Source organism: Lemur catta, chromosome 9, assembly GCF_020740605.2.
Source record: "Lemur catta isolate mLemCat1 chromosome 9, mLemCat1.pri, whole genome shotgun sequence".
In the NCBI taxonomy this organism is placed as follows: domain Eukaryota; kingdom Metazoa; phylum Chordata; class Mammalia; order Primates; family Lemuridae; genus Lemur; species Lemur catta.
In genome coordinates this window covers 83,691,727-83,705,177 of record NC_059136.1, presented here as the reverse complement: position 1 = coordinate 83,705,177, position 13,451 = coordinate 83,691,727, and the positions used below count along the sequence as shown (strand labels likewise).

The window sequence follows — 13,451 nt, the reverse complement described above, 5'->3', positions numbered from 1 at the left end:
TGTAATGAAAATATATATACATATTTGCTCATATTATAATCAAAACAACAATAGAAAAACTGGTCCTACTATAAAATATACACAAACACATGCACACATACGTATACACACACCAAATTGTTTTTGAAAGTTATCTTTGGCAGAAGGGAAGGTGTAGACAGTAGGAATATAGAAAGATACAGAAAGGAGAGGATAGGGGTAGAATCTTCTTAGAATTGTGAATATTTGACTTTGGAACCACTTAAATATTTTATATAATTTTTAAACAAAGTTAAATCTTAAACCAATAATTTCAAATAGTCAAAGGCAAATGAAACCAATCAGCACAACTGTGTTTCAGTGCAAACACACTGAGATGAGTTACTCCAAGTCAGAATCAACAGAGTGATTTGATTGTCTCTCTGGTGGGATGTGCTCTAAGGACAGAGAGAACTGCAGTACATTCTTAAACTGTTTTCAGTAATCATGTTGTTAATGGTAGCTTTGTACTATGATGAGACTGTTGTTTATGCTTTGTGTGATATCCCAAAGAAGCACTTATCTTGGTGTCCCTAAGAACTAGAATTTTTGGCACAGGGGAAAGGAAATACATATGTAAGATCAATAAGTTAAAGTAAAAAGTCTATTATACTGATTTCAAATTGGAAGTATCATTAAGAACTCAGTAGTTTTTATCTTAAAAAATAAAATATACACTCCAATGGCAGTCAGCACAACTACAGCCCAGATATTGTTTTCTAAATGCCATTCTCTATTAAAAGCAACCAGGTTTCCTTGGAGAAAGGGCTGAGTCTAGGACTGCAACTGAGAAAGCAAAGCTTGAGTCTGGAATATCTTTTAGGTCCAGAAAACAAAGACATATTCAAAGAATGATGGGATTTGTCAGAGAGACACAGGAGCCATCTTGTAGGGGATCCTCCTGATAAAATCTGGGAAAATTCAAGCACAAAAACAGATAATGCTAGTAATGTGGTGTAGCCCATGAAATAAAATAATAATTCCTAAGTCCATAAATGGGGAGAAGGAGAAGCACTTTTGCACAGTAGACTGCCAGCAAATAAATTTAGAAGGAATGATGGAATTAGAAAACCAAAAATTGGCAACTATCATAGTAATTGATACAGGCAAGGATAACAAAGGACATTAAAATTCATGGGTAAAATGTTGATAAATTCCAGGATATCTACATAGTCTTAAAGTTACTCCCCAGAAGATATTTATTAATTAACAAGAGAAAAGTAGTCACTTTATACCAGAGAAACTTGGAAGATATCACCTTAACCAGGTGGTCAAAGTTAATACCATCAGTGAGAGAAAATCCAACATCTTGTGCCTTTTGATATGAAAAGAATATATCACTCCTGTTTTATTCTTTCCAAAAATGCATGACTTGAAAACAATCATAAGAAAACACTGGAAAAACACAAATTGAGGGACCTCCTAAAAAATAACTGGCCCATACTTTTCAAAACCACGAAGTTCTTCCATGTCAAAAAAGACAGAAAACTCTTCCAGATTAAAGATTTTTAAAAAATGATGATTGAATGCCATGTGCAATCCAGAATTATCTTTTGCCATTAGTAACACTATTCAGATAATTGAGGAAATTTAAGCAAGATTGGTATATGAGTATTGTATCAATATTAATTACTGAGTTTGATTATCGCACTGTGATCATATACGAAAATGTCCTATATTCTGAAGTGCTTAGGGACCAAAGAGCATCATATCTGCAGCTTACTTTCGAGTGGTTCTCGGGAAATTTTATATATATAAAGAAGAGGAAAAAAATATATATATATATATACACATATATATATACATCTGTGTGTGCATGTATGCACACATACATGTATATGAGAGAGTGAAAAATGATAAACCAAAATAACAACCAAATGATTATGCAAAATGTCATTCAACAATGTTAACATTATTACCTTAACAATTAACATTTGGGCAATCCAGGTGAAAGGTATACAGGAATTTCTTGTTTTTTTTTTTTTCTTTTTGCAACTTTTCTCTAAGTCTGAATTATCTAAAAATAAGGTATTTTGAAAATACCTATTTTTTAACTTTATCCACTGTTACCAACCCAATAGCAGCTAGTAATCCTAGTGTTCAGATTCAAGTCTTTAAGTATGATTTCATATCAAAAGGAATCAGTGTTCCTTGGAATAATGGTTGATTCTAGGCCTGTAGCAGGGAATGTACAAAAAGAGCCTGAAATAGCTCTGTCTTGTCATACCAGAAGGCAAGAACACTATCTCAAAGACCAAGGTTGTATCAAAAGAACTTAGGAGCCAACTTAAATAGTCTCCCACAGGAAAGAGCTGAAACATTGAAACATGAGTAAGAATAATAACTGCAATGCAGTGAGTTATATCAAATATTTTTATATCTGCATGTTCATCCAAAAAACCCTTTCATTAATAATCTTTGGAAGATAAGAAATCAAAGTTATTATTTTTAAAAAATTGTCAAGGGAAAGAGAAAGAATCAAACATTTGATCTGCTTTTCCTATACAATTGTACTTCATTCAGGGTAACCAAATATTTGATGACAGGACATTTCTCCTTACAGAAGTATTCCAGTAAGTATATGAATACGGAAATATAAAATTAGACAATCATCATTTGGCAATTGATAGCAAATGAGTGAATCTAAGTGTAATTATCAATCCTGCCAATATCACTGAAGAGGACATTATGTGCCTCCAGATGAAACTATAACCATTCTCTCTTAAGTAGTATTGGCAAAAATAAAAAACAAAAACAAACAAAAAATTTTAATCCAGATCTAACCACTAATTTACAGAAATTGCAAGGGGCAAAGGAACATTTCAAACCACATCACAGAGATGCAAAGGGAAAATAAAGACTGGAAAACTTACAAGACAAAAAACTCAAAAACTTGGGTTTTTTTACCAAAAAAAAAATAAAAGAGAGAGAAAAATGAAACAGTGAATATATAGATTAAAAGAAATATAAAAGACTCAATCAGTTACAACATACAGAGTCTTGCTTAGAGCCTGACTCATGCAATGATAATTTCCCTGAGATCACCAGGGACGTTGGAAAACTAAGTAGATGTTTGTTGGATATTAAAGTATTGTTAACTTGTTCTTATGTATGGTAATAGTATTAATTTATTTTCCAAATAATGTACTCTTTTCATTAGTAAATTCTGGAATATTTACAAATGATATGATGTGATGAATGGGATTTGCTTTGACATAATCTGAGCAGGGAAGGGGAAGTGTGAAGGGATGTGGGGGGGATAAAGATGAGATGAGTTTACCCATGAGTTGATAATTGGTGGAAATGTATGTGGGTACAAAGGGGTTTGTTTCATTTTTCTTTCCACTTTTGTATTAGTATGAAAATTTTCATAATAAAGAGTAAAAGGTTTTGGATTATGGATAGGAGGGTACAGAAGATAGGGAAGAAGAGGAGGGATAATACTAGGCACCTTTTAGAGCTAGGAAGTATGCTAGGTGCTTTTCGATGTGCTGTTGGGTTTAGTTCTCGAAATGGTCCAATGAAGTGGTTATTATGCTTTTTCTGTTTTACATATAAGGAAACCAACACTAGAATGATTAAAGAATTTTCTTAAGATCTCAAAGCTAGTACTTGGTAGACCTGGAATAAATACTCACCTCGTGGGTTCTGATCTTTCATCTGTGTCACTCCAAATCCATTTACCATACTCCATCATGAAAGGGAAAAATTTGAAACTGGATTTAATGCATTATGTTAATAGCTTTATTGAGATACAATTCACATATCATAAAATACACCTTTTTAAATTGCACCATTTAGTGGTTTTTAGTATATTCACAGAGTTGTGCAACCACCATCACCAGCTAAATGTAGAACATTTTCACGATCCCCCAAAGAAGCTCTGTACCCATTAGCAGGTACTCCCCAGTCCTTCTAGTCCCTCAGCCTCCAACAACCACTAATCTACTTTCTGTGTCTATAGATTTGCCTATTCTGGAAATTTCACACAAATGCAGTCATACAGTGTGTGACCTTTTGTCACTGTCTTCTTCACTTAGCATAATGTTTTCAAGGTCCATCCATGTCGTAGTTTGTATCAGTGCTTCATTTCTTTTTATTTCTGAATAATATTCCATTGTATGGCTATACCACATTTTATTTATTCATTCATAAAGTCAACTGAGATTTGAGTAGTTTCTACTTTGCCACTATTATAAATAATGTTTCTATGAATGTTTGTGTACAAGTTTTTGCATGGACATGTGTCTTCATTTCTTCTGGGTGTATACATAGGAATAGAAATGCTGGGTCATATGGTAGCTCCATGTGTACATTTTTGAGGACCTGCCAAATTGTTTTTCCCAGTGGCTACACCATTTTACATTCATACCAGCAAGTGTGAGGGTTCCAGTTTCTTCGTATCTTTACCATCACTTGTTATTGTCTGTCTTTGAAATCATAGCCATCCTCATGGGTGGGAAGTGGTATTTCATTGCAGTTTTGACTCACATTTCCCTAATGACTAATGATGTTGGTAATGCATTATTGGATATCGAATCACTTATTACTTAAATTTTATGTCATTCTTTCATTCACTCAACAAATGTTTATTGAGTAGCTTCCATATGCCAGGACCTTAGAAAAGAAAAGATGAATTGACAGTTCATCTGTTGTAACTATAGGCAAGAATGTTAGTATGCTGGTGGGTTTGTTGGTGAGAAGATGAACAAATTCTCTTCTGATTGCTTTCATTTTCTCACTGAAATATTAAGCAACATAACAGCCGAGAATCACAAGGGAGAAAGGTGTTGAAGTTAACTGAGGAATGAGAATATATCTGAACCAAAAGAGAAAAAATTACAACTAATTGCACTTGAATTAATCTAGCAAATATTTTTCCTTTACAAATTTTTATGAATATGACATGCATCAAAATATGTACACAATAATATAATGAACACCTAGGTATCTATAATGTAGGTGAAAAATAACTCATTGATGTAGCTGAAAGCCTTGTATAACTCTACCAGATGATAGCCAGCTCCATCTCTAACCTGAATTTTAACTTTATCCTCTTGGTTTTTTGTTATTATATGACACACATACACACACACACACACACGCACACACACCCTTTCCTAAGAATATATTGCCATGTTTTGTATGGTTTTAAACATATAAATGGTATCTTACTGATTGTATTTTTCTACAGTTGGCTATTATGAAAAATTATGCTGTAGACACTGACATACACATCTCCTTTTCTGCATAAGCAATCATTTCTCTCAGGTACAAAATTAGAAAATGACTTTCTTGGCAATATATCATGTGATATGGATTAGTACATTTTTAACTTTATCATTAGGTAATGTAGAATTTCTCACTAAAGAGGTTGTTGTCATTGATTTAGACTCCAACGAACAGTTTGTAGTAATATATATATATATATATTTTTGCTTCTGATCCTTTTCAACAATGCCATCCAGCATTTTAATGAAAAATGTTTCTTATGGATTCAGTTAGCAATTTTATAATTTTTAACAAGGTTGAATGCCTGCTTTTCTCTTTTGCCCATTTTTATTGCGCAGTTATTTTTTCTTTAGATTTATGTGAGTTTATTATAAATTCTAGATGCCAACCTTTGTTGGTTATGTGTATCTTAATCATATTCTCTAATTTTGAGGATAGTCATCACTTCTTAAATAGTGCCTTCTATTAATAGAAATTTTTAACCTTAACTTGTAATATTGATGTTTTGTTTGAAAAAAATACTAGTTGGAGTCATGAGAATACTATTTTTTATTTTCTTCTAAAAGTTCTGTTTTTTCACACTTAAGTCTTTAATCTATCTGCAGTCATTTTTTAATATGGTAAGAAGTTGGAATATATTTTCCCCATATGGATAATAAATTTCCTAGAACCATTTATTGAAAAGTTTGTCATTTGTCCATCAATATGCATGTTTCTTCTGTCACTTACATTGTTTCTGAGCCCTCTGTTTTCTTCCAGTGCCCTATTTGCTTATTTCTATTAGCCCATTGGGTTTGGAGTTGCACTGTGTTTTCGATTGATATGGGAGGGTTGACATCTTTACATTTCTGAGTCATTCTATGAATATAGCATATTCCCATTTAATTAAATTTTACAATGATTTATAATAAAGTCATGAAAATTTTTATTTAATTGATTCCTAGGCATCTCGTATTTTTGGCTGTTATTATAAATGGTATGTGTTTCATGAGTGAGATTTTCAAACTAGCTGGCATATAGGAATAAAAATGATTTTTGTAATTTTATCTTAAATTCAGTACTTGCTGAATTCATATTAATTTATAACTTGTCTCTGAATTCTCTTGATTTTTCTGTATAAAAAAATGACAGTTTTCTTTCTTTCTTTCCATTATGTGAGGAGACTGACATGAGATAACCAGATTAAACATTCACATTAGAAAAAGGGAATAATGAAAGTCTCATAAAAACCACTGGTTCATAGCAATTCTGAAATCTCACTCTGCAAATGTCATCAGGTCTTTTTACCCAGAGGCTGTGAACCTGGGGAGTGGGAACTAGATTTCCTGGGAGTCCCCATCTAATGTTTTCCCACAGCTTTTGGCTTCACCCTCTGGAAGTGTCTTCCTTCCTTATTTACCTCTTTGACCGTTTATGAAGAAGGCACCGAACAAGATGCCTTTGAGCAGCTTCCTCAGCTTGTTCCTTCCTGGAGAAAAATGGGGGCCCAGAGGGCTTTTTACATCTGAAATAGTTCGAGTGCTCTTTACTCCAGGTTGGTGCTTTTATCAATCCAACTGGCTCAAGTAATTTATTTATTTCCTATATATAATTTGATTCCTCCCCCCTAATTGTGCCAAAAACCACGTCCACAATTCTTTGCAAGACATGCCTCTCTTTCTAGATTTAATTACTGGTATTTTAGGTGTTGGGAAACAACACCCTCAATGGGCACCATCTTAATTTTTTCAGAGGTCTTAGTAAAGGGTCTTACAGCCAAATCCTAGATTTCCTCTTTACCGTGAAGCCTTATCTTTGTGACAAGGCCATGAATTTAATATTTGTACAACTATTTATGTTAATTTAAAAATCTTTAGCTGTCGGGAAAGGCTGGAGATGAGAAACTCAGCCAGAGTCTTAATATTTTCTCTTGGGTTTTCCTTGAAGTTGGTCAGTTATTTTCTGAGCTCATCTGTTTCTTAAAAAAAAACGTATCATATGTAGCTAAAGTAAGTAGGTAATGTTTGCAATATTTTTCTGAAAGTTTATTAGGTTCACTTTCTATCTTCCAAGTTACCAAAAATCATAGTTTTTACCAAATATCGTAACAACACATAACACTGGTCTTTATTTTTCTAACCTCCCATAATAATTTCCTTGCCATTTTTATAGCCTCCACCTGCCACTACATCCTAAAGTCAGTGGCATATATTAATATTTTAGACTTTTTTTAAGGAACACTCTACTTCTAGTAACAATTTCTGTCTCAATTAGCTATAGCTATAGAACAAGTTACTTAAAATCTCAGTGGCTTAGTACAATATTTATTTTACCTGCTTCCCTGGAGTTCAGCTGCTCTAGGCTGGTTCCCGGCTGGATGCTCAGGACTCGCTCACATACCTGAAGGCTGGCTGTCAGCTGATAGAAGCTTGGCTTGTCTGGGGTGACTCAAGTATGTTTGAAATGTTTCTTATTCTCCTTCTGAGACTAGTGGACTAGCATAGGCATGTCTTTCTCATTAGGACAGCAGAAATGCAAGAGAGATAGTGGAAACATGCAAGGTCCCTGGAGGCCTCAGCTTATAAGTGGTTATGATAACTTCTGTCTATTCTGTTCACTAAAGTAAATCTCGTGTGTGGAGGGAAATATATTCCACCTCTATGAGAGGAACCCTAAAACCACATGACAAAGGACATGGACACCGGGAGGTTGAAGAATCAGGGCTACAAGCACCTTCATTCTTCCATACACTAAGGGGTTGATCATTAAAGCCAAAGGTCTAGGCTACCACGGATCTGTCCAAATGCACACAGGAGCTGCTTGCATGGCTCCCACTTTCCAGCCTAGATTTAGAGTTTCTTTTCTGATGATTTCCCATCTTTTCCCACAAGCTTCTTTTTCTCAGCTTTGCATTTAAATGATGTCTTGTTCCATTTCATCTAGCAATACTGAATATTTTGAAGGAGTGTTTTCAGTATATTTAGTCTATGAGTGGAAATAGTAGTACAGAAATTCTTAAAATTATTAAGATACAGTAGAATTTGCTTATCTAGCCCATGGGACATCCCAACTGCTTCTGTAATCTATAAAAATTTCCTACTATGGGTCTTATATTCATTCAGCAGCATAACAATTATCCAAATGGTTGGAGTTGGGGTATTTGTGGACCAGGCAGAAACAAAACAAGAAGTATACAAGAAAGTAGAAATTCATCAGAGAGGGGAGTGAATTTTATAGAGGAAATAATTTTAAGGAAGGGAGTACGGGAGCCAGCAAACAAAGTGGACAGAGGGGAATGAAATGGATATAAGTTAGAATGAGAAAGTTAGCACTGAAACAATTGGGTAGTGTACACATGTGTGATACACTAGGTGTACATGATGAAAAGTAGTTCAATTCTTTTAATTAGCTAGATTGTTGTAATCATTTCACAATGTATATGTATATCAAAAGATCACTTTGTGCCACTTAAATATACACAATTTTTGTCCCTTGTACAATTTTTAAAAAGTAGTTTAAATCTTTGAGAGGCCTTTCTAAATAAAGTACATAAGGCATGGGATCTGAGTTTTGAGACCTGACCTCACTGATTCATTTTAATGCTGGTCTTTTCCCTCTATGCCTACAACCCTCCCCTTTTCCTTCTTTCTTCAGCTACTCTGTATAAATCACGTGCTATGAGACATAGAGGATAATTTCTCATCTTCACCACATAAATGTGCGTAGATACAAATCAACAAGATTGGTCTATTTTTTCAGATAAACTTTGTAAAGTTATCATCTTAAAACAGTATAAACCAAAACTATCTTATGTCCTTGCACTCCATTTATAATTGATATTATGAAAAGTATATGCAAACAAAGTTGAAACTTAGTAATGAAACTTGAGAGCCACAAGCACCTCATCAATATGTTCTGAATAAAATAAAAGCAATTTTCTCCCTTTATATTAGTCATGTTACAGTTTTAACATGTTGACTAATAATGTACAAATTGATCCAGGGTTTTCATTGTAGGTGATACAAAGTTTTTGATAAGAATGTGGGCTGATAAGTAAATATCATTAAAGACTAAAACAAAATTCTTTGAATGCTTCCATTTGCTGATGTGATGGATTGGCCTTTGGCTAGTACACACTAACTGTACTAAGTGTGAATCATTTCATACTAATTATTAAAAATAATAGGGGCTAATGGGAAAAGAGCTTTTAACTATCTGCTTACATTACCTTATTTAATCTCTAATTCAGGTTCAATGTGTGGATTAAGGATATTTATTGTCAAGTCCAAACATCTAATGTGTTTTTGTAGCACAATTTTGTGTTCCAAAAATTTCCTTTTGTGAAGTGACACATCAAAGCTTAAGAGTTTATAAGAAATATTTCATTATTTCAAATTGATCATCATCTTGTAAATTTTCTTCTGATAATGATTTAAAAAGTATGTTAACCAGTGTTTCCCATGAATCATTTATGTGATTTTTAGTTAGACATGGAGACACTGCATAATTCACCACACATGCATTGTGTTTTATTCTTGAATTTTTAAAATTCAATCAGCACATCTTTTTGTGCTTATTGTATGAAACCAGAATGGTGCTAGTTGTTATGGAGGGAACAAATGAGTTTAAGACATGATCCCAGCTTTCCATAAACATCCAGTTTTATGAACAAGAGAAAATAGATTTACATAACTTGATAATCAAGTGTGCTGATAACCAGTGGTGAGAGCAGTTGAACGAATCAACTCACTGTGGGTTAGCCATGAGGCCGGCTTCCTGGGGAGAGCGAGCCGGGGATAAGGTCACCACTTCTTGGGTAGGTGAGCTTCTTGCTGGTGATAGGCTCTGCTACAGAAATTTGTGATCTTTGGGACAAGTTTTGACTGGGAATGCTTTTCTCATTAAATTTGAGCATACTTGCTAAGAACTTCAACATCTAGGGACCTCTAACCTTGAAAGGGCAAAGGAATGTGTATTTTTACATTACTAAAGAATCATTAGGATTTAAAACGTTTATCCCTGGGAGTTTAAATGATTTGTTTACCCATGTATATAAAATATTTTCAAAAGCATTTTTTATTTATTTGCATTTAGAAATTTATTTTGCCATGCACTAATGTTTGTGGTATGTTCAATGTAGTGTTAAGAACAACTTTCTTCATGGAAATCCTTTCATAAAGATACATGGAAAGATGTTTAGTTAGCTTAATCAAATGTAAATAATGCACCAAAAAATCTGCTATTTTAACCTATTATTTGTGCATATTTGGGAATTTCAAGACATAGGACATTTTTAAAAAGAGAAAGTACTCTTTGCTTCTATCTTTTCATCAACACAAGGATGGTAGGAATACAATGAGCTTTGCACATTCAGAAAAAGAAAAATAGTAGAAGTTTGTTTTTCCATCCGTGAAATATTCACTTCCTGACTCCTCTGACCCTGTTTGCCACTCTTTGTATTGCTTTGCTGTCAGCTATTTCTCACTAAGTTTGTGCAGCCAGCTGGAGTTAAACGTCCTGAATATCACACCGTTTATCCTCTTTCTGTGCTCTGCTTTCCTGCAGCAGTGGCATCTATCATTTTATTTGATTTCCCAGTAAGCAACCAAGGGATTGTTTCTGATAATCTGCAGTTCTCAACTTTTTGATCAGACCCAATTCTAAAACCTATTTCATTTCTTGCTTACAGTCCTAAACTCATTCATTTCTGTTGTTCTAGTGGTCAATGCATTTGTTCCAATTTTTATTTACTTTGAGCCTATAGCAAAGGCAAATCTCTAAGCTCAGTTCCGCCCCATATGTAAATGAGATTAACATTGAATCACTCAACCTTTTAAATGTATTATTCATAAAATAAAACTTTATAGGATGAAAACCTGCACTGTCAATTCCCTGTTCTGTTACTCTGCCCATCTTGACTGTCAAGCATCTATTCCTACCCAACCTGCCCATTCCATCAGTGATGTATCAAATCTATAGAAATGGCTGGAAAACAGTCCACATCCTTAAATAATTGTATCTAGCATATACACGGAATGTTATGGTCTAACTACATTACCTGCAAATTCATTTGATATAGTAAGTTTTTTAAATCTCATCATCCCCATTTCACAGTTGGAGAAAATGAGATTCAGAGAATAAGTAACATTTCAAGGTCTTACAGGCTGAAAAGGATTCCGAAGCTGTAAATATGTTCATAGATTTTTTTGAAATATATCTTCACCTTCGTCTCCTTTTAAAAGTAAAAATAGATTTAAAAATTAACAATATTGTTAATATTAATTCATGTGCTTCAAATAATATTAAATTGTGATAGATGAATATATCTTTCTAGTTATTTCAAAACATTAATTTGATTGCTTGACTTCAGAGCTGAAATCCATTGCAGTGCTTTGGTTTCCTAAGTATAGAAAGAGTTCAGATTAGTTGTTAAGTTATTACAAAGACTGTTTCTAAAATTTATCTGCTATATTTTCATATAGGCTAGATCAATATTAATATATCTAACTACTTTCTATCACTTACTGTCACTTGGAGAAATGCTTATCAAATATACCCCAAATCATATTTTAAATCATGTTGCTTTTGGTATTGTATTTGTATGTTAATCACGTATTAAATTGCATACATTGTAAATATTGGTATTGTATTCTGTATTGGATTTGTATAATATTTTTGTGAATTGTAAAGGTTCAGAATACCAGGGCTGAGTTTTTAAGGAATTGTTCAAGATTCTTGTAATACTGAAATTTTTCACTAAACATAATTTAAACAAGGCCTGTATTTGTCAGATGAAGATATTTTAAAGATACATTTTTCTTATTACAAGTATGTATTGACCGTAGAATATTGAAAAGCCAACGGAAGAAATTAAAATTACCTGTAGTCCCTCCATTCAGTTAAAACCACTATTAAATTTTGACCTTATTCACCATTGTTTGAATGAATTAGTGAGTGAGTGATGGCTATACACCCAGATGAATTTGTTAAACAAAAATTAGATCATACTGTAGGTATTGCTTTTTAACTTGCCCTTTTTGCACTTAAAATATTCTCAGCAATTATATTAATTCAATATTCTCCTACAATATCTTTTTAATAGCTGCATCATATCCAAGTCTATGAAAAGAGATTACTTTAATATTTGTTAAATTAGCATAATGTACCTTTTATTGATATTGCCATACTTTGAACTACTGGATCCTTAAAAGTCCAAAATGCTTCACAGTTGAAGCCAATGCACCCTTCCGGCCCTATCTCCTCTTGCCCATGGCCCCTGACCCCCACTCAGTTTCTGCCTGAGAAATTATTTACCATTTCCCAGCAGTGAAGACACCAAACTCTTTCCTTATGTGGCCCTTATAACACACTCTTCTTTCTGCCATACATGCTTGTTCTAAGCCTCCTTCCTGAGAATACATGTGCAGCCTTCCAAATCCAAATCCAAATCCAGGATTCACTCCTGGATCCTTTGGCACAGTGACCTTCAGGAATTAGCATAAATCACTTAGAACCAGTCATCTAGTAGAGTTGGAATGAACGGAAGTTTTACATCAATACAGAAAGAAAAAAAGGAGCATTTTTGGTGTGAGTAGGCAGTCAAAACTTTAGACAAGATTATTTCCCTCTTGTTTCTGTTAACAGGAAAAAGCAATCTAAGGCAGCACATTCTTTTCTTCTCTTCAGGAAACAGTGGCTTTTAATTCTTCCCTTCTGAGGCCCCGTGTGATTGGAGAATGGATTGGTAGAGAAGAAAATGATGCTGATCCACTAGCTGCTGAGATGCTACAGCCCCCAATTCCACGAAGTAAAAATGACCAATGGGAAAGTGAAGACAGTGGCTCTAGCCCTGCAGGAAGGTGAGATGAGATGTCTGCTAAGATTCTATGTTATCAGTCTTTCAAGATAAAGGGAGAATAAACCCAAGTGCATGATTTTGAAATCCCCTAATAATTTTAAATAGAAAATTATGTTAGACTCCACATAGGATAAAAAAAATATTTGCTCTGTTTTAAAATTACAATGTTATTAGACTTGTTTTGGGGTTTTGGTTTTGAGTTTTTTCTCCACATGTGGGAGATCACCATCTCTTTGCTACTAAAACTAAATAGAGAAACAATTTCAAGGACACACGCTATCCTTCAAGACCTGCTATAACATTGGGCAGAGAGAGTCTGGCTGTTAAGAATGGAGAGGAGAGACTTTGTATCAGAAAGATAGTT

At 33.8% G+C, this 13,451-nt stretch overlaps 1 protein-coding gene across 1 annotated transcript in view; it reads left to right on the top strand.

Annotated features, from left to right (window-relative positions):
• Nucleotides 1-13,451, top strand: part of C9H8orf34 (chromosome 9 C8orf34 homolog) — a 397,961-nt gene that overhangs the window by 134,585 nt on the left and 249,925 nt on the right. The window contains 1 exon segment of the mRNA XM_045560952.1: nt 12,916-13,088. Coding sequence (XP_045416908.1) covers nt 12,916-13,088 — 173 coding nt within the window.